Genomic DNA, 27,532 nt, shown 5'->3' with positions numbered 1-27,532 from the left:
AGGCTTCCATCCCACTCGCCTTGTGGAGGCAGGGACGACTGCCCTCGCAGACGGCACAGCTTCAGCTGCTGCGCGCACACAGCCCGTCTCCCAGAGCCGCACTGTAAATCACGTGCCGGGGAACGGGTGTCACGGTCGCCCTCCCAGCAGCCACCCTGCAGCAGGAGGGTGCCTCGCAGAGCGGGGTGTGCGCGTAGCTTATTTTGGGGGGAGGCTGGCAGAGGCGGAGAGCAGCTGTTTGAATGGAATCCAAGGGAGAGAAGAGGGGAAGGGGTTGCCCATTACAATGGGGATGAGGGCCCAAAATTCATCTCAACCTCCTCCAGTTGCTGAGGCTGGACCGAGCATTTGCTTTTCTCTCCCTGTTCGGCACGCTGTGTGCCACTCGTTCGTGCGGTTATACCGCAGCTCGTTTCCCTGGTTGTGCTGGTACAACTGCACAGCTGCCTGTGGACTGTGCCACGCAGATGATCCATACAACTATTTGCATCAAACAGCTTTTGCTTTTACTGGAAATAGGGGCTAGGTGAACGGTTAAATCTGTTCAGGTTTTTACATTATTATTAACATTGCATTTATTTTTAAACTCAGATTGTTTCAGCAGCCTGGCATCCAGCTCAACCACACAAACAATCGTGCCACTACAGCTCAGAAGCCAGCGACCTGCAATGCAGGAACTGGGCTTTCTTGTTTTGCCACTGAAACATGCGTGTCATGATGCTGCACCCGCAGTTCCCCTTGTCTCCACGAGCTGCAAGTGCACTGGAGGCCACAGGATGGGTTGCAAAGGATTCAATGGTTATAATCACCACATAGAGATTTTTTTATATAGTGGAGAAAGTTACATTAGTTGTGACATCCTGCTACAACAGAGAAAAAGAGAAAGTTGTTCATCGCTGCCTCCCCCGAGAGTGGTTGTTGGTCTTTCCTGCTAGCAGTTAGAGAAGCCTTTTACTTTCATTGCCCTCAGCCCTCTCCTCCAGTCTTAATTCAGGCTGCAATTTACAATAGCCTCAATTCCAGCATAAGACAGAATAAGATGCTGCTTGTTCTGGGGAGCAGAACTGAGCCGAACACAGGCTGCTGGGCACGTGATAAAGCTTCTGACCACCATTTTCTCCATTAAAAAAATTCAAAACTACACAAACGTTTTGTGCAACTGTGAATGCTGTCAGATTCCACAATAGGAAATTAAAACACGCACATAGGCAAAGCACGTTACAAAGGATTGAAACATCCTGGCTGTTTCTGTGTTACAAGAACATTTTTATACCAAAACCCTGTCACATGATGAATGGGGCTCAGGTTGAACGGAGTCACACAGCCTACCTGAGCACACAGACCTGCTGGCGTTTGGCTGCAGTCCTGGCAAACGTCCTTCCTTTGGAATGAGTCTAGGTCCTGCTGGCTGCTGCGGGGAGTGGAACCATGCTGGAACGACTGAACCAGAATCCTCTTCAAATCACAGCAGAAACTAATCCACTGATATATATACAGACACATAAAAATAAAAATATTAAAGGAAATACTCTGATTCTGAATAACCGTAATCATTAAAGAAATTAAGAAAGGAGCAACATAAGACAGCCATATAAACTGTAAATGAAATGGTATGTCTCCTATTCTGTAGATCTAAAGATTCTGAAGAGGGCATCATAAAAATAAGTGAAAAAATTCTGTTAACCTTCTACTTCATCATAATTCATCAAACTAGTAATTCAAAGACTCATTTCTCATTCATGTGCTCTCTGGATTGCCAAATAAATTTGAACACATTTCTCTGAATTAATTTATTTATAGAATTGTCAAGGAACTAACTTAGTTCGTTTCCACATGTGACCTTTAAAAACAAACGCCTGTCAGGATTCAGAATGAGCATTTTCTTGCTTTGCTCTTCAGAACTTTGATGAAAACTGAAAGCCTAGCTAACAATTGTGCCCAAGTGCTTAAGCAAAGATTCATTACAGAAATACTTGGGTAGTTATCTGGAAAATTCTGTCATTTCCTTCTTTCAACGAATAGCAATCTCAGTACAAGAACAGCCACCACCCATTATGAAGGTGATCACAGACCACAAATTAGAAGTAGCCAGATCATTTAGGTGACCCCGACTTCTAAGAGACCATTTTAAAAACACACCTTTAAATGACACCGAAATAAATGGCACTGTTCTTTAAGGAAGTTATTGGCTCAGTTTCACGTCACTCAGGCTGCTATTTTGTAGAAGCTTAGGGAGAACATATTTAGCACTTGGAAGAGAACACAAGAACAAAAGAGCCCTGCAAATTCCCGATTCAGGAGCAAGCAGCAGAACCAGTATTTTCTTCACTGTTAACGCCAAACAGTGCATATTTCATAATGAAGTGTCGGACATTAGGAAGTTTCCTCAGTAGCAGTCACAAAGAGGAACACCTTGTCTACTAACAGCACATGTGGTTGAGGAGGTGGTGCAAGACCTAAGCTACCTGTGACATTACTTTGTACCTTTAGGTTTCTCATGAAATGAGCACAGTATGCATTTTTCCTTTTATCGCCCAAATATTCCGTAACAGCATCTAGGTTTGCAACCTGACTTCCCACACCTTTCACTACACACTGAGGAGCTCTGCAAGTTAATTGTGTGTACCCAAACCGGACAGCTCGCTGTAGCGTAAACAGCTCAAAGATGACTTGTCCAGAGAGGCTTCTTTCCAGAGTCAGCTGTAACATCTGTTCTTCAGATCCAACCCCAAGTCCCTTGGAAACCAGAGTTTTTTAACTGGCTTCCACAAGTGCTAGAAATATTATTTTTCTAAGCTGGATGTTACAGGAAAGAAGTCCATTTCTAACATTACTGTGTACTTTTGGGCCTTGTCCCAAAAAAAAGTACGTAAAGTACTCATTATAAAGTGTAACGCCCTGCTTAATTCTTCCAGAAGCCAATCATAAGGCTACTATGAACTTTAATGAGGACTGAATCAAACCTCAGCTGGTTTTTAAAGCCAAATTATCCTGATTTTTGTTATTTTAAGCTCTGTGGAGTGCCTTCTGGCCACTACACATATTAACCCCTCTGTTCCTGGTCCAGATTAAGGAGAGACTTTCAGACCTGTTCTTCCCATCCAAACACAACTCTTCAGCTTCTCTGGAAAAGATCCTCAGCTCCTGCTACCCTTGAAAAGTCACAGCTTTGAAAGACGACTCAAAGGGTGGCACAGGTGAGAAAAATCATACCTGCAACACAGCAGGGAGGACAGTGGCCTGATCCGTACTCTTTCAGTAAGACAACTGAGGCTCTGCAGCATATTTGTTACTGTCTTCTGGACACATGAATACGATCAAATTTAGAAGAGATTAGTAAGATCTGTGACAATTTTCATCTCAATGAGAATGGCAAGAGTATAAGAAAAACAAAATACAGTTGTTTGTAAAGTATTGTGCATTGCAGAGAGGAAAGTCAGAAAACTAGGCGCCCATCAGTAGGATAACACCGACACTGCAGGCGGTCCAGTTTCACCAGATTCTCAGGGGAAAAACAACTGAGCCATCAAGTTGACATTATCAGTTCATAGAGACACTTGCCTCTGCTGGTACTGCAAGTATGTTTGCTTTCTAGTTTGAAATTGTATTTCATTTTAAGGACTAAAATATCTTTTTTACACAATGGTGCTTCAAGTGTCTCCACATCACGTCGGCAGGGTACCTGCTGCTGGCCAACGGATGCTGACTGCAGTGCCTCAGCTGGGCTCCCCTGGAAACGACACCACTCAGAGCTGTAGTTTGCCTGCACTCCGATTCTTCGGAGCAGACTCTGAATTACCTTCCATATCTGCCACAGACCACTATTACCTTACCCTTTCCTTCGACTAAACTTGGTTTTCTGGGGGCTGTGCTCGTTTCCTGCAAAGCACTGCTGTTGCAAATGGCAACCTGAGTGTCTCGGAGATTCTTAAGGCTTTCTCCTTTCCCCTTGGCAGCTTGCAGGAGAAAAAACACATCACTAAACTGTTTCCAAAGTGCTCTTTGGATGAAGCAGTGCTGTTCCTTGCTAGACTAAGTAAGGCCAGAGGAATAAGAATTCTTTAGATACTTGTTTTTAGGAAATTCTGTCACCAATAACTGACTACAGCAAAGCGTGCCAATCATTGTAAACCAGACAGCTTTCAGACAGCCAGAATGCCAGCTGTTTTGGGGTGGTGGGGTTTTTTGGGGTGGGGGAGGATGGTTGGTAGGGTTCTTTTTCCAGGTTGGGGCAGGGCAAAGGAAAGGAGGAAGAAAATAAAAAGAAAAAAGCTTCTACTACCTGCTTTTCTGGTCCCCAAGTATCCAGGATCATCTCTCACTTTCCTGCTTTGGGCAACAGCAATTCTCATTCCAGTGTCCCAATACCTCTGCTCTTTTTTAAATCCCCTTTTCACTCACTTGTGTGTTTTTTTTTTTTCTTTTTATATGCTGGGTTGGTTTTTTTGTTGGTTTGGTTTGGGTTTTTTTCCAATTTTTTCTGAACCCTGTCTGGTAAACAGATGGACGTCACAGAAATGAAAAGGATGAAATGGCAAGAGTAACACCAACTGAAATGCAGCATTATGCAAGCCAGCTATGGAAAAGAAATTATGTTATGTCACTGTCTATTACTCACTCGAGAATGGTTAATGAGTTTACGCTATTTAACCACCTTACTAGAACAGGCATCACAGCTTGAGGAATGCAGACAGGGCTCTGAAAGGATTTCATGATTAGAAGTGAGGGGTAGGAGGAAAATAAGGAAGCAAAAGGTAGTTTAATGTCCTTTCTTGCCTCCAGATGCATGACACATGGCTCAGTTGTCCCAAGCCTGGGCCTGAAATACTTATTTTTAGTTCACTGCAAACACACTGACTGAGCAGCAGGAGCACAAGGCAAGCGACGCACTTAATGTGCCATCATTTGCTAACGCAGAGAAGGAGCTCAGGCTCCTGCCTCTTTGCTGGGATTGCCAAGTAAAGCGTCGGCGGCAAGTTCAGTAACCCAGACAGCTCTGCCTCTGAAACGGCCCGAGAGCCCCAAGGAGCGTGTGCTTTAACAGGTTTTGGTCCCTTTTGACTTGAACCACATTTGAACTCCTTAGCAGTGAAAAATCATTGTCCTGTTACTATTCCTCTGAGCAACTGCGCACACACCCCTTTTATTATTACATTAGTGTAATTTTGTCTCCGACATTCCCCCGAGAGGAATTACTCATGTCCTGCTATTATTTATTTTACTACTAAGAGCCCGAGTTTTAGCAGTAGTTTTAATTAAATACCAATCCTCCTCCTCAATTAGGATCACCTTTATCTAGCTTGCTATGCTTTGTATTCTCCAGCAGTATCATTTGGTTCCTCCTATTTATCCATCCCCCACAGTTCTCAGGAACAGCAAAAGCCCCCTCTCCCACCGAATCCTATCAGCATACAGAAATACTAAAGTAAAGAACCATCCCGTGGAAGATAACATGGTGCTTAGCACTGGTTATGCAGAATTCCAGTTTAAATTGATGTCAAGCGACACTGCCCAGAGCAGCAGCATCTTCCATACCCCCCAAAGCCATATTGTCTGCTGCTCCGTCCCGTGTAGCAGCCCACAGCACGTTGCTACTGCTGTCCCTCTTCGGTTTCCTTGCTCCTCTGTAGCCTTCCTCGCACATCCATTGCTCCCCTACCTCCTGATACTGAAGCTAGCCTCTCCAAACATACTATTGAAAATTGCCAAGGCAGGTTTTCTTTGGGATTTTGAAGTTCTGTATGCCCACATGCTGGGTAAACACCTCTTCAAAGCCTTTGCTTCCTTGGATAATGAATCAGATCACAATGTATTCTGGACTTCAGTACACAGGATTCTTGGAAGCTGCCCTAGATTAATGTTTTAAGAGTTATTCATTCATGCTCCCCAAGTGTCAGAGGCAGAACTGATGACTCCTGACCATGAAGTTGGCAGGAATATCCTCATCTCAACTATTTGTACAAAGTGGAATCAAACTGCAGCAACAGCCTCCAACTGCATTAACTGCTCCAGCGCCTGGCAAAGCCAGCTGCGGAGGCAGCGTAGTTACGCAATGACTGCTGGCACCAAGCACCCTCCTGGCCATCACTCCCTGCCTGAATATTGGACACAAGCACCCTTCCCCAGGCAATCCCACCTCATCACTCTGCAGCCTTCACAGAGCACAGCTTCCCCCGGGCACCGCTCTGTTCCTTGCTGTGCACAGGGAAGGGACGAAGAGGCAGCAAGTCTGAGATCATTTCAATTTCACTTTTCACATACCTGACTAGGCTTTTTCCTCCTTCTCAGCTCTAGGTGCAGAAGTGTACTAACTACACTTACTTCCCTAAACATAAGATGGTTTTGCTTTTATGGGCACATTTTATTTCTTTTCCAAGAGAAAAATGGAACTGCATGCAAGTATTAAATCAATTTGAGAGCAAAGAGAAAGTGTAGACTCACACCTACACTCTTCCCTGCATTTCCAGGCTCAGTAAGTGCATTCCTTAATGGCTCCAGCACCTTTAGAAGACTCTGCTGTACTTTAATCAAGGGCTGTAATTTATATGCCACAGCCTAAGCATACAATTCTCAGCCTGGAGGGTTCCCAGCTGGGAGGAGTTTCAGGTTTTGGTTTATACTGGGGAGGAGGGGATGCTGATGAGAAAAGATTTTTTTAGACGTTCCTCACCAGTTTTTTTCCAGAGTCATCTCTGTACATTCAAGCTATTTTTTTCCTACCTTAAATAATACTTTTGAAACAAGTTGCCTGCAGCTGAGACAAGGAGCTTTCTACCACTTTCTGGCCTCTCCACAAATAGTTTTCAGCAGTGATAAAGTGGTTGCTCACATGTAATTCAAATGGATGCTTTAAAAAACAAACAAAAAAATCCTATCTCCTTGCTCTTGTTTCAATAGCATTTCTTCAAACCAAGCCTATTAAAAACCTTTGAGCTCAAGTTCCCAAGGCAGGAACAATCTTCATTTTGCCTCCTACAGAACAAGTACTCTATCAATGTTTAAAAGCTCTAAACAAAATTAATAAACCATAATCTCACCTCTATTTACTAAATTTTACTTTCATTCACCCACTGTTCCTACAACACTTATCCCTCTACTATTTAAGTACCTGATTTAGAAGCACAGTCAATGGCATTTATTCACCACTAGAACACAGGCAGCCAAAAGGCAGTGTTAAAAGCATTCCTCCTCACCCCTTTTTTATGGCTTCAGACCTCAGAAAATTAGTTCTTACTGGCTGATTTAAATTTCCAGCCTAAAAAGGGAGTGCCAGAGACATCAAGAGATTTCTCGGTCCTACAGCTTGGGAAGGTAAAAAAATGTTAGAACTAATCTCAATTTTAGTGCTCAGAATGCTGGACCCTGTTGCCCCATCTACCTCCCACAATAGGAGTCTTACCTTGAAAAAAAGATCTCTGAAAAATATTTCTGGAGTGAATTCAGTCTCTTCTTCCTTCGGACTGCAGGTTGCTGCTTGTCTCAAACACGGGAAACATCTCTTGCTTCAGGCAAAAATTCTCAGCAATTTCATCTTAAAGCTTCTTCAGAAAGAGCCTGGTTCAGTCTCACACACATGCAAACACACCAAGCGCGCAGCTGCTTACTCACCAGCACTACCCCAGCACCAGCTGCATGGAGGAGTGGAGCTGAGTGCCACACGCCCCCTCGTTCTGGTAGTCAGCAGGTGTTAGAAGGTAAAATATCCTCACAATTGGAGGTCAGAGCAGACCAGAATGATAAATTCCATTAAAAGCTTGCAGGTAAAACAGATGAGATCACATTGTAGGCACATACCACTATCAAGATCCTATGATGCAGTGAATCAATGTTTTCTGGGACCTTTCTTATTGTGGGCTGATGCTGTGATCTCAGCAAAGAGGATGGGACTGTGTGGTGAGTGACGTTTTGCACAAAAGGCGAGGGGAAGATACTAATCAAGACTCTGCTGTATGAAGATCATATATGCATTTCCCCTCAGCTGAGCCTTGAGATCACAGGATGGCTGACTTCAGCTTCGCTCCGGGGTGGGGAGGGAGTTAGCAGACATAACCAAGCCTCACACTTTAAGAATCTGTGATTAAAGACTCCCATGCCCTGTAGAGGTATAAACTGCAGACCACGAGCAGCAAATACAGCATTATTCCGTTGCTCAGGCAAACCAGGTTGTTACTTCTCAATCTGGGAAGCATTGCCATGGCCCTTTCAGGACAGAAAAACTCTGTGGGTGTTGTGCTGATCTTGCATAACTTGCCTGCATCCATGTCATGCAATTTCAAAAATGCGAAATATAATAGCAACTTGACACTTCTGCAAGCTAAATTTCAGCAACAGATCTCATGGCACCCTGAAGAAGAAAGGTAAACTGTTCCAAGGCTTTAGACTTCATAGGGATGTAAATTAGGACAGATATATTAAGCTGATTGAAGCAGTGACAGTTCACACTGGCTGAAACTGCAGATGTAACCATTATGTTCCTGCTACTTGAGTCCCAAATGGAACTCAGCAGCATCCAATTCTGTAATCAAGACAGCAAGTGAAATAGCTTCCCCCCACTGCAGTCAGTTTAGGAATCCAGTCAAAACTAGCAGGGCTGCCAGTGAGGCAATTAGGTATTTTCCATAGGTAGCCTGATAAAGCAGCCAGTTATTTACAGCTTCCTGGCATGCCAGTTACTTTAGCATTTCCTGGACAACATTCAGAAAGCAGTAGCACTTTTTTTTTTTTTTAAGATAAAGGTGTTATATCCAAGAGACAATTCATTTTTATTGCTTTTAGAGTTGGCTTTTACTTCCTCACCTGGATAACCACAAGCACATTTTTGTGAATATTAGGTAACGAGAAAGCCTGCTGCTAGTTTTCTCTCATCAGGGCCTGGGGAAAAATACAAGCTGTTGGGTGAAAGCTAAAAAACAAACAGGAAAGATGGGAGGGGGAAGAGAAGGAGAGTGAGAAAATAACTCAGGAATGAGTCAGTCATGCTCCTCCTGCTTAGTCACCTGTAGTACTTCTCTCCAGACAGACTGGAGATAGAGAATAAGATGCCTGCCTACCTGCCTCCCACCTCCTCCTCCTGACAAGGACTTATAAAAAGAGGAGATAGGGCAGACTTTTGGGAGACAATCATTAGAGATGCAAGCTCTCCAGAGAGACAGAGCTGACAATAGCCTGTTTGCTCATGTTTCCCACCCCCTCCTCTCACGCTCTGCACTATTTCTCAATTAAATCATCTTGAATCAACCTGTTCACTTGCTGGTTTAAGTTTCTCTGATGGTACCCTGCAGTTCTGACATGGTAAGGAGTTGCCATGGAGAAGAGGGTGATGTCATTGACACAAAAAAGCACTGAATTTACAAATAGGACAGGAACAGGGCTATTTATAAAGAGCTGCTTTTCTCCCCCCACTCTTTGCTGGGGTGGGTGGAGGCAAAGGCAGCAGTTCCATTCTTGATGTTTCTGTCAACAAGTCTCAGAAATGAATTTTCTTGTTAGAAAATATCCTGAACCCATGAAATTGCTGAATGCTGTCAGCTTTGGGACTTCATTCATTAGAGCTGGATTTAGCTTTCCAGCTCATAGCCATTTTTGAGGTCATATAACACTTGCGTTTGTATAGTAACTTCTGTCCTGAAAAATCTATGCAGCATTATCGAAATACAGCCACTTCTGGAAGGAAAGACAATAGCATGTCACAAAAAGAGAGGGGACAGATACCCTCTTTTATGTAAAGGCTGCTCATAACCACTTTGAATAATAGCTGTGACTGTTGGTTTTGCCTTGACCATGTGGGGTGCCATTGCACATTAGCGCAACCCTCATATAATGAAATATTTAGTGCATACAAAAATTGCAAAATACAGATGAGATAGAAAAAGGAAGATGATAAACTTAGACATGAACAAAAAAGTCATTTTTAGAATGTATTTGGAATAAATTGGGAGGAATCATAGATGTCAAAGCATATTGTTTATGTGTGTGTCTCCTAAACCAAACATGCAACCATCTATCACACCAAAAACTGACAGGAGAGTGACATTTCTAAAAGCTGCATGCTAAGAAGAATTATTTCACCAAAATACAGTCAAGGTCCAAAATTCAGTTTTAGGTTAAAAAAAATAGCTTAGGTTTCAAAGAAAGCAGCTTAGATCTTGACAGCTGGTAGAATAACTACACTCCAGCTCAAACAGCATCAGTCAGAGCAACGGTTCCCCTGTTTTACTCTCTGGATACTGATATCAAAACCAAACCTTATTTTGGGTGAGATGTTACTGCTTGCACTGTGCATTTCAATTGCCCGGAGGAAATACAGTGATAGGGAGCAAGAGAAATCACTAATCCAAATGCAGGTTAGGAAACCAGCAACTAAATGTATCAAAGTGTTACTTTGGTTTTACAATCCATTTCTCCTCTACAGAAGTGAAACATTTATAGATACGGATATGTAGATATTAAGCTACAGAATAGTATCGTACCAGTTTTATAAAGAAAACCCAAGGACTTAAATGATTTGTCCAGTACCACATGCAAAGCCAGGAGCAGTGCTGACAGCCGAAGGCAGGTCTCAGTCTGGAATCCTGTTTGTTTCAGTAAGAGAGTTTTAAAAAACTCTAAACAGTAGAAATATTAACAGGGCTTTGCCAAAACATCCACAACTTCTGCAGCACAACACCCAACAGCATGGCTTTTACCATAGTGAAATAGCAAGGAGATTCAGGAGTAGCATAGTTTACTTACCTCTCCTTTACAAGTCCAGCTACTCAAAGACCATTTTCACATTTGCTCTCTCCCATTTTCAGAGGGCCAGTGTGAATTTATTAGAGAAGCAAGGAAAACTGTAGCTCTTTTCCATGTGCCTCATCCAATGCAACAGTACGTTCCTCATCACATGGCAGTCGTTCTGCCTTTCCCCTCCACCCATGCTGCTACACATTCATTTCTGGAAAGGGTATGGATACATCAGGAAAGATCACCATGGAAACCACAATTAAGTTTAAGAAAGAGAAGACTATGCCATATAGTGAAAGGCGACAGAAAGTTAAGCTTGTAATTGAGAAAGTTACGAAGCAATTTGTGGACAGTCTAAAAGCATGTAGACATACTGCTCACTCTGATAAAAAATTCCTCAGTTTAGCTGATAGGAAGCAAAAAACCAAACATTTTGATCTTAGTGCATGGAGCACAAGTGTTAGAGAAATGAACAAGGAGCAACAAAGATGGGTCCAGTGTTCAATTGTGTGGAAATTATGTGTCTAAAGAACTGAGAACAGGATCACAGTGAGTTTTCCACTGTTGTCTAGCTCCCTGAGTGAAAAATATGCTTTTACAGGAGATGAGGAGGGATAACAACTTTTTTAACCACATAAAAATGGACTATTCCTGTTACACATCTCCCGTCTGTTAAGCAAATGAGAGACTATCTCTACAGCTGCCCACAGCAGTTGCCAGTAATGTTTTCTGTTTCAGGCTAGGCAAGACTACTTTCAACTGACACTTACGCTTTACATCTTGATAGAAAAATTGCTGCTTTTAGTTGCACAGGATCTAGGCAATAGTTTCCAAGATATAAGAGTATGGCACACTAAAGCTATACAAAGAAAAGTCTTCCATGGTTCCCCTACAAACACAGCAGGAGCAGACGACCTGCCACTAGAACAACAGGTGCCCACTTACAGTTGGGGGTATTCCCGACACACTTACCTTTTCAAACAGGATATCAGCGGATCTGGACCATGAAGCCGTGGGAATGGATTAACAAAAAGACAAATTGTAGCCAGTTCCATTCACAGTACAGGTGAAATACTAATGCAGGCTGGCTCTTTAGAAGTAAATGCAGCTCAAATGGTGCAGCAGAACGCTCCAGAATGCCTTTACTGCATCTCTTTTGACTGGATATCAAGGAAATGTACCAACAGGCCACATCCAGCCACATCCAGCCACCCCTGAAATTTTGCAATACTCCAACATTTTTTATTTAAAGTACTTATTTATTATTTAAAGTACTACACTACATCAAAATACATTACTAGTTTAGCTCCAAGAAACGAACAATACAATTGAGAGATACTGAAGAACTATGCATCAAGAGAAACCACAGCACTGGAAAAACAAACAATCTCAGGCACAGAAAGTGAACAGAAGACAACATTTGTCTTTCCTCAGTGTTGTGTCACTCAGCTGCTGACCCTGCTTTGTAAATCAAATTTCCATACCAGCTGGAGCCCCGGGATCAATAATTAAATAGCTTTGGATGGTACTTATTACAAAAGGAGAGTAGGGAACAAATATTTCTAGAAGCAACAAAAAGAACAGCGTTCTTCCCTGGTCTTATTGACTGACCTCAGTGGTCACATGCTTGCTTAATAATTTAAAATATTCTATCAGATAAAGAATGAAGGGAAATGAAACCTCCCTATTTCTAAGTTTCTAAACACGGCACTCTGCTAGATTAACCAAGCAGAGGGACGATGAGTATAAAATAGTAAGAACCAAGAAAATGAAACTGTTAAAGGAGCCTCAGTCTTCCTTCAGCAATCTTTAAGGGCGATCTTTTTAAGCACATGCACATTAATGTAAGTGCAGTGCCCATAGCCCAATGCTAAATGAGAGACTAACCACCAATTCTCAAGACCACAGTCAAATAACTCGCTCAGAATAAGAACACTAAGCTTTTGTACACTGCAGCATCACTGGGGAAATCACTAGTGCACAGCATGGAGCACAACACCTCAGAAGTTGCAGTTTAGCCCAAAGCCATTTTGGAATATTTATTATTTGGGAAATCAGCAGTAGCACAGAGGAAAGATTTAGAATTATTTGCTGATGCACATGCAGGAGGTGTAATTTGGCTGCTTTTAAAAGTATTCATAAACTTCATCAACTAAAAACCAGCTGGATCTGATTTACAGTAAGTGTGGTAGAACCAAAGCAGAATTAATGAACGTATTGGATCCACAATCAGGTAGGTCAGTCAGAACAACACAAAATGTGAAGTTAGTCTTCTTCATACAAAATAATTAGGATTTTTTTTCTTCTATAATTCTTTCAATTTCAGTCTTAAGATATGACCAATGGCTCACAAAAGCATTTTAAAAATTGTTTTAAAATGTGATCATGCTGTCTCTTCTCAACTCTGCAAAACTTCAGTGAGGTTGTTGAACTGATCGTTTGTTTTCTTGTGTAAGACCATATTACACTGTAGTGAGGAAAGTGATACATTCAGGAGGCAGAAAATAATGGAATTTCCAAATTAACATAAAGATATTAGAAACGCAAATAATTCAGCTTATTGAAACAGATCAAAACCTTCCAAACATTTAGATTCAAGTCACACCAATTGCCCACAGTATCCAGAACACACTTTTCTGAGAACAAGAAACCTACACTTAGGAGAGCCCTGAACACAAGAATTCCTCAGCTGTGTCCCACCTGTGGGACTAGGGAACATTACCACTTACTGGAGCACACTCTGCCCGTGCCCTGAGCATAGGGATAAGGTCTGTGTGCCTACTTTAATGCCTTGTTCTCTGTAGATGGAAGAAGAGCTCTGAGATTTTGCTAGTCTGGAAGACTAGGGTACAAATACTCTTGTACAGGTGAGATGTAACCCTCAAGATCTGGGTTCTGTAGCTGTCTAAAACTTGGCACGTTCTGAAATATTTTGCAGAATGAAAGCCTAACAGGAGTCAATCATAATTTTAAGGCTAAGCAAAACTTAACTATTGTCTCATGTAAATTTAAGGCTACTGATATAATCCAACATAATTGCCTTTATGTGTTGCAAATTTTTCATTATTTTAAGAATTCCTGAATTTTAGGAATTTATAACAGACTAATAAAAATATTATATGACTGCATTATTTCATATCAAAACCTATAAAAACAGGTGTGGGATTTCATGCACCAGCTGCATGAAATACGTTCTCTTTATCAGTTTGATTTATACAGAAACACCCAATTTAAGTATTACAGGGGACACACATATGAAGGTAGAGTGCAAGCTACTGTTTCTAGTGCATTCTGGAAATCTTCTATGAAGTAATCTCACCTGCTAGCAGGAGTACAGGCTTACACCTCTGGTAACACATCAGTCAACAGGTGGATATTTCTAGGATGTAATTTTCATAATCCTTCTATTTAACACAGAGCCTAGGCTAGAAGTCACAGATGTGAATGGATTTGGCATATATCTATCTGAGCTGATAAACACTCTTACCAGTTATCTCAGTTTTAGGATTGAGTCTCCTTCATATTAAATACCTTTTTAGGACAGCAGGTGATAAGCTCTACTAGCTGACACATTTCCTTAAAATGATCTCTTAAGATGTGAAGTATTACCAAGTTAGTTTCAGAGACTGCAACAGACTTTTTATAAATAACTGCAGATATACTTTAAAAAGTAAGTTTTGTCTTACCATTAATGCTTTCGAACCCCGATTCTTATTGTTGGCTTCTGCTGCTTCTTTTCATCACTTTTCTGTCCTTCACTATCAAGATCTGCTTTTTCTTGTCATTTCCACTGGCATAGTGAAGTAGGAATAAGAAGGTTCTAGAACATTGTTGGTTATTACAATACATACCTACTAACGAGGTAACCTGTATCATCTGTATTTCACAGGTGTAGACAGTGATCTTGATGAACCCCAGCAACTCCTTCCAACCCAGATGGAGCTACCAGAGCTTAATGAGCAGAAAACAGCTCCAGCCTCTGGTTTTGCCCTACTAGGTTTTTGCCCCACTCACGGCATCTGTACATCTTACACTCATTTGATCAGCCTAGATTTTTTTTATCTGTAGCATTTGCTGGGGGCTCAGTGAATTCCTGCCATTATTTCTAGACCTCTTTCCACTTAATGTAACAGAGTGGACATCATCGGCCTAACTCTTTTACTGTCTCTGAATCAAAGCAGGCCATTTATATGAACACAGAGGAAAGGGAGGTGCCTTTGAATACTAACAAATATTCCAGAGTCTTATCGGTAGACAAGCAGACCAAGTATTCCATAGTTTTAGACAAATATATCCAGGGTTTGGCTGGGTTACTGCATGCAAGGCTGTTCTGTGAAGTACACGTTCAAGGCATCCACAGCATCAGTCAAATCACTCTCATTTTCTGGAAAAGTTAGAAGCTCAGCTCTTTTGTACCCTTTCCCTTTTCTGGAGCCTTTGAAGAACCTTTCACCATAGCATATCCTAGTAAGAAATAAAGAAATAGGGGCAGGCTTTGTCTCATGTTCTCTTCCCGCTCTCTGGCCAGTCAGAACTTTAGGGACAGACCTAAAGCTCAGAATGCTGCTGCTGGCACATGGATCATAAGAAAAATGACAAAACCCAAGATTTTCAGGCTTTAAGAGGAGGATCCAGATGTACTTTCCAGCAGCATCCAACACTACAAATCACTGTCATTCTTCTGACTTTTCTTGTCAAACATCTGTGATACTACTGAAACATTTCAGAAGCAGGGAAATAAGCTGTGCATAAGAGGAAAGCAAACAAATGAACAAAACCAAACACAAACATTCTTACTGCAGGTTACTCAGGTAGGAGAAAAAGCATCACCTGGACAATAATGTTATTCCAAGTGTAGTATCACACACAGCATTTAGACCGTACTCAAATTGCAGCTAATTAGTAATTTCAGTGAAGAAAATTTACTACTGACATAGTAGCCAAAGAGCAGGATATTGTTACTGCACCTCCAGTTAATACACATGCAAAAACAACTTTGTGTTCAAATGGAAAGCAGGCTAAAGAATGGCAACATCTCAGACACCATAGATACATTTTTTCTTCTTTCAGCTACACAAAAATCTATTCAATTTTCCAATTTTAAAAAATATATTAAAAGATCTTTTTTAAAAAAAGAATAATTGGCTTTCTAGGACATTGAAATAGTATATCTGCTTCAATTCTGTCATCTCCTGCATTTACAATAGAGCTCTTCCAAATTTGAAATTTAACTACAGCTTTGCCAAATTCAGTAGGCATTTTGTTTGACTAACATTCCTATTGACAAACATCACACAACTGGTTTTAATCCACCAACTACATGATTAAGGAAACCTCATTCTGCTGAAGACTTTTAAAGCAGTTTGCTTCAGCAAGTTTATTTTATTGTAATAAGTTTGATGTTTTTGCAACAGATACAGGAAAACCAAAGATGAGTAGAATGGATGTGTAAGATGTCAAGCGTGTGGCATTTCCCCCAGGAAACATTAGTCAACTTGGCACCTTCCTCTCCAGATGCCAGCGGTAACTGAACATGATCAAACCTATTTACCCTCTGTTATTAAGCACACATTAGCAGGCATGAAGCAACTTTACGGGTCAGGGTTTTTTTTTTTTTCTCCCTTTTAAAGTAACTGTCTGCCTCCGACCTTAGAGAAGTTTTTCCTAAGCATCACTTTTTGAATCATTGTGTGAAAGACAGACATGCTCTGAGACCTCACAGGCCAGGATTGCAATAGAATAGTCATGAAACAGAAGAGGGACCAGCCTCACAAGATATGCAACGATGAAAATTGTCCTAACATCTTCAGAGGAAAAGAGGCATCTACAGATGCCAAGAAATGCCACGAGGGGTAGAGGGTAGTGTGAAATTGTGGCTGATGCCCAGGCCTAGAAGTCATAGCAAGGTTATCACTAAAAAATATGGTGATGGAATCCAAGCTATTGCAAATTTTAATATACTGCTTATTATATGAATGAGAGCGCACAACAGAAAATAAGTCTAAGGAATGTAAGGGACCACAGTGGCACCCAGTTGCTTGGAGAACCAAACCTGAACAGAGATACAACAGACATGTGAAAGACCTCCCTGACCCCCTTTTACATATTGGTATAGTCAACTCAGAGGATAAGGTAGGCAGAGACTAACCTGTGTGGCAGAGACGCAGCTGATTAGAACTGGGAGCTAGCAGCAGGAGAGATGTATGCTCTTTCTTTTTACAGTTGCTAGTTCCTCTTCATTATTTGTGTGTGTTTGTTTCTCATGGAGTAGTTTGTAATGCCATTGCTAAAAGTTTCTGATTTTATAGTACTGGGGAGGAGTTTCAATAATTTCCTAGTTATGATCAACTGAGGTCTGTGTGTCATCTGGGATATACATGAAGAGCAATGAGACATGCTCTCATGCAACTGATCAAGGGTAGTCTTATTAAATGGAGAAGGATGAGCACACTTTTTGCTCAAAGAGAAAACAGATGCCAAGCCAACATAAGAGTAATAATGGAGTATTCCAGGTTTAAAGTAGACATCATTAAAGACAGATTAACTTACAGATTTTTTTTTAATTTCTGAGGAACAAATTTCCTTTACTGAACTTCTGCTGAGAGCTCTTATCTGTATGTTCAGACTGTTCTCAAAAGCTGTCTGTCTGAATAAGGTTTATGAAATAGGTGAAGAGGTAGGGAAGTTGTTCTGCGTTGGCTGGAAACATCTCACCTGAGAAGTCATTGGGATGACCGATACTTTGTTATGAGTGCTCTCTTCCTAAACTACCTGGTTTCCGTATCAGTGTTGCAGGATATAATCTGAAGAGGCTGAAAGTGACAGGACAGTAAGTGAGATTCCCCAGGCTTTGTCCAAAGGGAATTTAGAAGATCAGCAAAAGAAAGCAGATTTCAACTAAAGGAAAGCACTAACAAATATACAAGTCCTTTTAGAGCTAATAGAAGTTAGTCCAGTGCATAGCTCCTAGTTGCTCTACCCGTAATCTTTGCTCCAACTCTGTCTAGAGAGAGATCATTATTTCACCTGCTTGCTCAATAGATGACTAACGAATAACTTGTATTACAGGAAGCATTATTTGAAGCACTAACAGACCAAAAAAATTATTCAGCAGCAGTTTACACCAGATATTAAAGCTTGCCTATCAGCACATTTAAGTCCTATTCCTGAATTACAAGAGTATAAAGGCGGCATTAGGTATCTGGAAGAGCAAAAAGAACACAGGTCAAAGCAAGAGGAGTAGTGATGGACAAACACAGAAAGAACAGGAAAGAAGGTGGCTTGTAGCAACTTACAAAACACGGAATTAAGTTCCAGAGCAGATTAGAGATCCAGTTTAGAGATAACACAGAGGAGAATCAAGCAGAACCATGGCTGAAGAATTTGACCAAATGAAAACACACTTACAGACAACTTGGTTTTATAGGGAGAAAAAATTACTAGTGATGTAGTCTTCTACTCTCATTTTCATACATGGGAGAAGTTGTGAGGAAGTAAATCCCGAGTCTACACTTAAGGTGTGTAGCATCTTCGTTTCAGGTGTTGTAAATTCTGTTCTCTTGAATGAAATGAAGCCTTTGATTTCAATGATACAGTGCATAAAAGGTTAACACGAATATCTATCCACCAAACCTTACACGAAAACCTGCAAACACTTCAGCACATATGGCAAAATCTAGACTTCAGTGTGATTTCTCAAAAGCGCTCAGTCCAGTCAGTAACTCTAGCCCTTGCAAAAGTAAATACACCACTTTTATCAAGAAGCAAAAGTTTAAGTATTTGTCTCTTTCACTCATTACTTCATCTACTCTTTCCTATGACAAATCACGCACAAGAGCACATTCCAAGTAGACTCAATCAAGTTATGTTCAAGTGTCCAGGAAGTCCTGTGTGGTTACGAAAGCTGCACCAGGTGAGGGCCTGTTGTCTCCAGCAGCCACAAACAATTCCCAGTTAGGCAGAAGCACTCCAGCACAGATACTAAATCAAGTCTTTTGAAACCATCCGACAGTAATGTTTAATGACAGAGTTGCTATCAAAATACAACTTTATTGATGAAATACTGATTAAAAGGCCAACTAAAACATATGACAAAGACGTTTCAAAGACAGCAGTGTGAACTAGGTATTAAACACATTTTTAAGGAGCTATACAAAAAGAGGAGTAGCAGTTATGACAACCAATTTTCTCTGGCAAACTGCTCAGACACAGACTACTTCATGTAGCAAACTTAGGAGGTTATCTATGCACTGATGCAATATCAACATTCTTTAAAGTCCCATGTGAAGTACTTCAGAAACAGCAGCAATCACTATTCATGCTCACATTTGAAAAAAAAAATAAATAAGAGTTAACAACAAATTCCTCTCTATAATACAAAATGTATTTGTCCTCTATGAAATCACAGGAAGTTCTCCAAGAGGAAAGTTTCTCCCAGTGCAGCTAAGGACTCACAAAGTCGTTCTTGGAAACGGCTGTCAAACATGTCACTTATTTCCTCTCTTAACTCCCTCAGCAGAGGCACTGTGGACTTACCATCTGCATTCAGAATTCTCCCAAAAAGTTTACTCCAGAAATCACTGTTAGCAGTCCTAAAACAAACAGAGCAGTTTTCAGTGAAACAGTATGCACATGACATGTCTGTCAAGACTTCCATTTATATTCGGCACTAAATGCCCTGGGAGAACCAAGTCTGAAATAATTTCACTCACATGAGTAAGTGTAAAGGAAAGCTAGGAATGTATTAAGTTTATATGCATGGCCCTCTTTCTCCGGTAGGCTTCTGGATAGTAACTAGACAGGCTGTTCCACAGGTCTATCAAAATCAGTTTTTACAGTTACCTCTTCTAGTGTACCTGACCACTATCACCATCCACACTGAGCCATGGCACTTTTAAATTAAAGGAGTTATCAAGAGCATTCTTTGAACCAACAAAGTTGGCAGATTCCTTTCATGAATAAGGAGTAGAGGTAAGTCTTATACCCCTATTTGCAAGTTCACAGGTTAATACTAAAGGAAAGCTGCAAGAGAAATATATTTTTTTTAACAAGTGGTTTACAGCCAGTTTTACTTTCTCTTTTTGTCCCTGCCTTCCAACTGCGAGAGTTCTCATATAGATAACGTTCCAAAGACAATTAATAGTAACAAATCCCCTCGCTCACAGATATACCCACACATGAATGAAAGAGTTAAGCGACTCATTAAAGTCTCAGAAAACTGTTACCAGGGCTAACTCTTTGTTCTTCAGTCTTGCACAGAAGTCCATAGATCGCACTGCTTCTAACTACTGAAGCGCTTTTCTCCCTCAAGCTCAGTTACATTGGCTTTTGAACAAGTTATCTGCCTCTGCTTTATCTAAGTGACTCATAAAACAGCAGCAGCCATAGTCTCAAAAGGAATCTGGCCTGTACTATTACACTAGTAACTCACATTTTCTAACATAATGAAGTCACACAGAATCTAACAAAAAACCCAACAATAACAAAAAAAACAAGACTTGAGGCCTTTTCCTTCATGGACTTAGACAAATAGGAGGCATACCAGACGAGGTTATGTGTTGGTAATGATGTCTGAGGAGTTACGAGTGACAAAGTCCTAAAAATTGAAACACAGCCTGCACAAAGGAAGTTTCCTAACATAGTATAGTGAAGCTACAAAAACTAAAAACAAACAGTCTTGGAAGTAAAAAAAATTAAAATCCATTCTTTAATAATAGTAACGTGCTAAAACTCCCTTCCCTGAAAAACAGGTTGTCAACCTTATAGTAATGCTCAAAGATAAAAAAAAAAAGAACTTGATCAGAATTCACAATCTACCCTTTCAGAAGTCTATACTTACTGTACTTGCTACTCAGCTCCTCCTACTCCAGTTATCCAGACAGAATCATAGAATGGTTTGAGTTGGAAGGGACCATAAGGATCATCTAGTTGCAACCCCCCTGCCCTGGGCAGGGACACCTTCCTCTGGACCAGGATGCTCAGAGCCCCATCCAACCTGGCAGTCATTGCTATTTTTCCCCATACCCATATCCTGATAAGAGCCCCAACACCTTGTCCCTACCTTCTCAGCTTAAGCCTTGTATGGCTTCATCTGCAGTAGCTCAACTTAATCTCTTGTAGAATTAAAAAATTGAATTTAAATTAGAAAAAAGGCAACACTTATCAGAAATCTGTACCTCTATCCCAGCAGAATATTATTAAAAACAGATCATGTTCTGAAAAAAAGTTAATATACAGGAGTCCTATATTTCAGAGCAGGTGAGATTTACATAGCTTAAAGATAAGTAATGTTAAATATCTGTCACTAGGGAGCAAACACCAGCCTCCATTAATTATTTAGTTGCCTTTTTTTTAGTATTTCTGAAACAAAGGCAGTGTAACCTACATATTTTCTGCCAACCTATACATCACTGATATTCACCTCTTCAGAGAACAATCATCCATGGCGATGTTGTTCTTCACAGTACTGTAAGTTGATCCTCTGAAGAAAAAACAAAAGCTACAGGGTATGGTATGGCATGCATAGCGACTACTCAGCAGAAGCCTGCTATAGCCTTGTAACGACTGGTATCGGTAGCAGAAAAACATTTATGCCATGTAAAGAATAGCTTAAGATGATGAGATTTTTTTTCAAGGGTTGAATACAACAAACTAGGTGGTGTAAGTAATGCAGGTTGCTAGGGAACTGGACAATTCCCAGATTAGTAGTAGCTTTTCTTAAAGCAAGGTTATAGAAGCACATCCACACAGCGAGCATAGCTAATAGACCACAATCCTGAACACAGACTTCTGTCAAGTAATTTCTGTCATGAGCAGAGCACTCTGGAAAACCCTTGTGAAATGCTAAGGCACAAAATTCTTCAGGATGTAACTAGCAAAACAAACAAGTGTTTAGTCGAAGAACAAACAAAAGGGTAGATGAAGACAGCAGTATCATTGCCAAAACATGCGGCTAAGAGAGCAGTAGAAATTAATACCTGAGGACAAACTGCAGCTTCCAAAAAGAAGCTGCTTGCACATGCATCTTAATTTAAAACTGTAAATTATTTTCCTTATGTATGTATACTATTTCTGCAACTGTTACAGACAGAACCCTGGCATCAGTGTCTTAGCAGCCCTTCAATACAGCTTAAAATGAAAAAAGCAGAAAACCAAAATAATCTCAATTTCTAGAGCAACATACTAGTGTAATTTTTTTTCCTCACCACCCACCCACTTATAAACTTCAAGCTTAGTCTATCAAATGAAGAGAGAGACTAAAGCAGTTTGGTCAGAAAGGAAAGAAAAAGCAAAATCATCTTCACTGGACTGCTAGGCTCATGTTCAGCTTATAATTCCCTCCCACGCAGCACTAAGGCCGCTATACAATGAACAAGCCTAGTAGCTGCAAAATTTAAGTCCCCACAGAACTAATACTTTCAGCAATAACAGCACAAAGCTCTATTCTCAGCTTTGAAGATACCACTGAAGAAAGTGAAGGAAGTTAGAAGTCTGCTCCTCCCAGTAACCTCTTCTGCAGAAGGACTTACTTGGATGCATTTTGGCTGATTTTCCAGATGGCATTCTCTTGGTAGACCTGGACATGATCCCCAAACAGCATCAAATGGACGATATCTGCAATGCCAACCAAGTCTACCTGAAACCAAAGCAAACACCAGCAAGTTCAACTTCTGTCAGTTTCTGCAGTCCACTACAGATTTCTATTGTTGGTGCTTTTACACATTTAAATCTGAATTGGTCTTTGCATCAGATCTTCCAGGGATCTAAGCAAGAAAACTTCAAAAAGTAAAATTCTGCTCTTATTGTAGGTTCCTAAATAAATACAGTATTCACAGGCACGCAACAGCTCCAACAGCGCTGCTAGTCCCATTACTTAATACCAAAGATGAAAGTTTTCTTTATTCAGTATTTCCTGATCAGAGCTTTCCATAGAGTTTGCAACATATAACTTAAGAAAACAGATTTTTGTAAAGGAAATACAGAAACTAAGATGTCCTGCTAAACAGAGACTCACCTGATAAGGAAGAGAACTTTTCGCCAAAAGCTGTTGTCCATGAGAGGTCTGGGATGCAGGAAAGCTGTTGGGCAAACTTACTCGAGACTGTAATCTCAAATCTAGACTGTGAGAGAAATCCACTATCTTCAGAGCTCTTGCCATCTCATCATTAGCAAATGGATCACAGATCCTGAGCAGAGGAAGCAAATTATTTAAGATGAAGTTTAACAGCATAGTGAAGGTGAGCCTTAGTCATGTCAATGCTCCCCTCTGATGGCTAGCTTAAGAACTACTGCTGAAAGGCCTGCCGCTGGATGGGGAACCAGCTGGCAGCCTGAAACTTAGAGATTCTGGTATCTCCAGAACAAGCAACAGGAAGCACTAAAGGGTTAAGGATTATGTCATTTCGATATTTGTCACAGTTATCTGAAACAGAGTTGGTGGAAGGGGAAAATAGCATAATGTTTAGCACTTCTCCCTCCCCTTCAAGATCTCAGAATATCTTATACAAGGAAGAATTAAGCTTCCATATACTTAAAAAAAACCTTTCCTAGTCTACACACTAGGGAGGACAAACAGAAAGGGCAGTTAGGAGTACCTGTATGGATGACTGTGTACTGCCAAGCCAACACTATAAACACAACACTTCCCACTACTATTCTTACATACTTGTATGCTACAAGTATATTTTGTAATCCATACTATGCACTTGTCCTAGGATAGTTTTTGTTATCTTAAAAACAACCAACCAACCACCCACTACCCTAACTTTCAGGAGTTTAGTTTGGTTTGTATTTGCCACAGAGAAATCCAGCAGGAGATATCCAAGGCCATCAAGTCACTGTTAGATCAGTGAGTTTCAAAATAGGATGCGTTGCACCCTAAGGAATTTGCCATACAATCTATTGGGGTAAGTGAAGAAAATATTAAAATTTCAGTAGTACATATATGTAATGTAAAAATAAATACTAGAAATAAATAAGTAATTATAAAGAAATTATAAATAAAATGCATTGGGGGTGTGCATGTCAGATGGCTGTAGGTTCAAAATGAATTGAAAGTTGATAGCTATTTTTAGTGGACCTCAACATCAGTACCCCAACTAAAGAGGAGAAATTACAAAAGCGCAAGAGCTGTAGCTGGAACCGAGCATTATATATCCTCCCATACTCATACAAAGAGACAAACCTGTCTCCCAGAAAGAACACGTCTGGATTCAGATCTCCGTGGACGATCTCTGCTTTGTGGAGCTTCTCTACCACACCCAGAAGATTATAAACAACCAGTAGGATAACTTCCTCCGTGATGGACTTACGGCCACGAATAACATCCTGAAAACAGGGAATAAACATCTATCTATATGCCATTCTACCTTGGATTAAGTGAAGTATTTATAGCTCATCTTTTTTTTTTTCCCCCTGTTCATCTGTACAGAGATAAGAGTCCTACCCTAAATTCAGTATAATCAGATTTTGCCCATGGTCAGCCTAGCCAGAATTAAAAGATCCATGAGCTCTTAAGGGACACTGTTATTCAGAAGTGGACAAAAGATCAGGAGGAGGAAGTTGAACTGAACACTGAAAGCACTATTTAATTTGTATCCTATTTATATGCAACAATTCAAAATGAGCTTACAAGACTTTATTTAAAACATAAATCCTTCAGCAAGACACTAAATGCTATGACCTTGCTATAGCAGACTGGAAAACTGGAAGTCACTGAAAGGTGCCAAGTTCAACAAGTGTTTTCAGTGCAAACCCTGTTGTGGAATAACACGTGGTTCTTGGTTCAGGTCATTTATCACTCATGAATAAAAAAAAAAAGTGAAAAATCGGTTCATCTCTGAGAAGCACATGATCTAGGAATGAGAAACCAGCTTTAAGGCTATAATAGTCTTAATTTGTGTATAGATAAAATCAAGAACAGGATCTAGATCGCAGGATTAAACATATGAAGCTATCTTCAGCAATATGCATAATGACAAACCTCACTAATGGTACCTATACAGGAGTTTAGGTTTTCTACAATTGTACTTCATTTATCTGTACTGACCCCAAGCGTGAAGCGATTTATATCCTTGTGCAAAATAGCACAGCCATCTTGATACAAGTAACAGCTGCAATTCTCACTGAAGCTTTGGTCAAAATCAGTATTCAGACGCTCCTGTAACTGAAGTGTGATATAAAAATCCCAAGGCACAGGCTGAGAATACACCTACAAGAAGGTATATAAGAACAACATTTATTTTTGGAAGAAAGCAGAAATTGCTCATCTTCATATTCTTCTCATCCTTCCCCCCCCGCTTTATCAAGGAAGACATTTTCACAGTCAAACTTGTAATCTGTATCAACAATTAGAAAGAGAACTTGAAGCAGCAAGCTTCATGCACAGAATTCAGAAATTAAGACCAAACTTCCTACATTTTAATTCATATTTGTTGAAGAGATTTTAACATTGCACACTTCTTGTATAAAACCCATGACATATGTTACCTTAATTGCAAATCCTTTGGCATCCAACTGGGGAAAGTTAGCTGGAATGGCAAAAAACATCTTGTACTCTTCATTGGTCCAATATTCCCATTTGATACAGTAAGTCTCATTTCCTGTTACAAAAGTTTACATTTGTGAGCTGTTACAGCAAATACGTACCCAGGTTGTTCAAGTTATCCCCATCTACATCACGTGAAACTAGAGAAGGTGAATATGAGGTATATTTCAAACCCATTAGAACTTAAATAGACCTGTAGCATGGTAAGATGCCTGGCATACCTACCCAGCTCAATGTCTTTCTCAAACTCCATGACAGGCAGAGTGCCAGTCTCCAAATGAAAGTCTGGAGCAGCAGTCAATGATTCTGGCATAGGATCTAAAAACTTTTTACGCTGTTCACCACTCCACAAGAACTGGGTTTCATCATCACCTAGGAAGACAAATAACAGAAGTACATGAGCTGAAACTAGGCATTGAGTTTCTGTTACTTGATTATATCTGTCAAGAAAAAGTAACCTGAATATTGGAAGCTTTCTGTCTGCATACTGATTTACTGCACCACCTTTCAGCAAGCCAATTAATCTCTTTCCAATAGCCTCTTGAACATAACACTCATCTTTGAAACTACCTTAGAGACTATCTCATCATGAAGTTTCAACAATTCTACTGTAAAATGTATCTGTCACAAGGGACAAAACTCTGAATTGGATTAGGTACATCTGCTCAGCCATAGTAGAATTCAAACTAATTTTGCAAGTTAACTCCTTTTTTAAATCTACGTCCAGCGTAAGTGATCAGTTTGTGATTTTTAAATGAAGGGTTTTATTGAAATTCACTCCTTTGAATACAGCAGGGGTTTTATGAAAGAAAAGGAAAACAAAATTGGACTCCAACTCTGCTGCTCACTGCAACATTAAGAATTTAATGGCTTTTACCTCCTGGAAGACATACAAGATAATTACATGTAGGTCTGGGTTTATTTTCCTGCATAATAGGACAGAGAAAATCATTCAATAGATGAGTTCATCTGTACAGAGCCAAGATAGCCTGAAAAGTGTTGATCTCAAATGATCAGGCAGAGTAAAACACAGCAGAACTAGATGGCTTCTACTGGATTCCTCTCACAGAGACTACAACTAGTAATGGGTGACACCATTTTAAGCTTTCACAGTACTAAGGTGAGAATCAGTATCATTACCTACTGCTATATTTATTTGAGAAAGCATTGCACTAAGATACTGGCCAGGAAGTAAGTCTATGAAAGGAGATCGAGGAAGCATTGTAGGCTGAAGGCTAAGCAAGTGTTTCAGTACTTTACCATCACAAGCCTATGAAATTTACTGGCATATTTTACAGGAATAAACTGAGAGGCATCTGAAGTCATTTTTCTGCTCTCTGCAGCATTAGGGAGTCCTCAGTAGAGTCATTACATCCAGACTGAGAACTGCAGTTCCATGGAATGTGCAGAAAGCAAGCAAAAAGCAACAGGAATGATCCTAAGTTTAAGAAAGGACTATTAAAACACCTGAACAAATGCCTTTTTTTTTTTTTGGAAAAGATTCTGTAAAAATTCTTCATCTTGCTCGAAAGATTAGTGCATATGATAAGAAAATGAGTGTAAGATCTATCAAAAAATTTTAGCTATTTCAGTGACAACACTTTTCCTAATTGTATTTTCACTCCAGGTCCTGAGCGTTCCCTGTTATGAAATAGTCTGCAAACACACAATAACATATTCTTCTCTAGAGTGGGTACATGAGAATTTTCAGATATGCAATTCTAATTAAAATATCATAAATTGAAATCAAACTAGTTAAAGCAGGTTAAACACCTTGAAGGTTTTGAAGGCTTTTTGTGACCATTTCTGTTTTTACTGTAATAAAAAGATTTTATAACAGAGAGAAACAAATGTCTTTGGCTAAAAGAAAAAAAAAATTAACTATTTAAGTGCCTGTATCCTCTTCCTGCAGTAGGAAGAAGAAACATACTGTGAAGCAGCACAATAGTTCACAGCAAAGTTGAGTGCAAATTTAAAACTAAAATCATGCAACTTCCACTAGATTTCAAATTCATATTGACTTTTCAACATGGCACTTATCAGCACATCAGGAGAACACACGGTGTGGTTACAGAGAGAAAAAAAAATCAAGACAAAACAAAAGTTATCTTAGAAGTTCTCACCACTATCCAGTCAAAATTTTTAATTTTAGAATTTGGCCTTTTGCTCTTACATTCCCTGCTTTGATACTTTACATAACTTCTCCATCGTCTTCATATTTACATCTTTTGGATGCTGATGAGCATGCTATACTGCCTGCTTCAC

General features: G+C 40.1%; 2 protein-coding genes across 3 annotated transcripts in view; both read right to left on the bottom strand.

The window, feature by feature from the left end:
- PAK6 (p21 (RAC1) activated kinase 6) overlaps positions 1-10,781 on the bottom strand; it is a 42,669-nt gene extending 31,888 nt beyond the window's left edge. The window contains exons 1-2 of one of the 2 annotated variants that reach the window (XM_086749096.1): positions 10,732-10,781; positions 1,330-1,482 (exon numbers count right to left, since the gene is read on the bottom strand). The gene's annotated coding sequence lies outside the window, so the exon portion shown is untranslated. The remainder of the gene's footprint in view (positions 1-1,329; positions 1,483-10,731) is intronic. The other variant, XM_086749098.1, reaches the window with a different exon arrangement.
- Positions 10,782-18,972: 8,191 nt separating this feature from the next.
- Positions 18,973-27,532, bottom strand: part of BUB1B (BUB1 mitotic checkpoint serine/threonine kinase B) — a 30,718-nt gene continuing 22,158 nt past the window's right edge. Inside the window, exons 17-23 of the mRNA XM_086749095.1 lie at positions 25,493-25,639; positions 25,210-25,322; positions 24,770-24,931; positions 23,906-24,048; positions 22,736-22,907; positions 22,251-22,357; positions 18,973-19,313 (exon numbers count right to left, since the gene is read on the bottom strand). Of these exons, the coding sequence (XP_086605221.1) occupies positions 19,124-19,313; positions 22,251-22,357; positions 22,736-22,907; positions 23,906-24,048; positions 24,770-24,931; positions 25,210-25,322; positions 25,493-25,639 (1,034 nt within the window). The 3' untranslated portion in view covers positions 18,973-19,123. The remainder of the gene's footprint in view (positions 19,314-22,250; positions 22,358-22,735; positions 22,908-23,905; positions 24,049-24,769; positions 24,932-25,209; positions 25,323-25,492; positions 25,640-27,532) is intronic.

Source organism: Chlamydotis macqueenii, chromosome 5 (genome assembly GCF_036417535.1).
Source record: "Chlamydotis macqueenii isolate bChlMac1 chromosome 5, bChlMac1.mat, whole genome shotgun sequence".
Lineage (NCBI taxonomy): Eukaryota > Metazoa > Chordata > Aves > Otidiformes > Otididae > Chlamydotis > Chlamydotis macqueenii.
The sequence above is the reverse complement of the archived record's forward strand: the minus strand, read 5'-3'. Positions and strand labels throughout refer to the sequence as shown.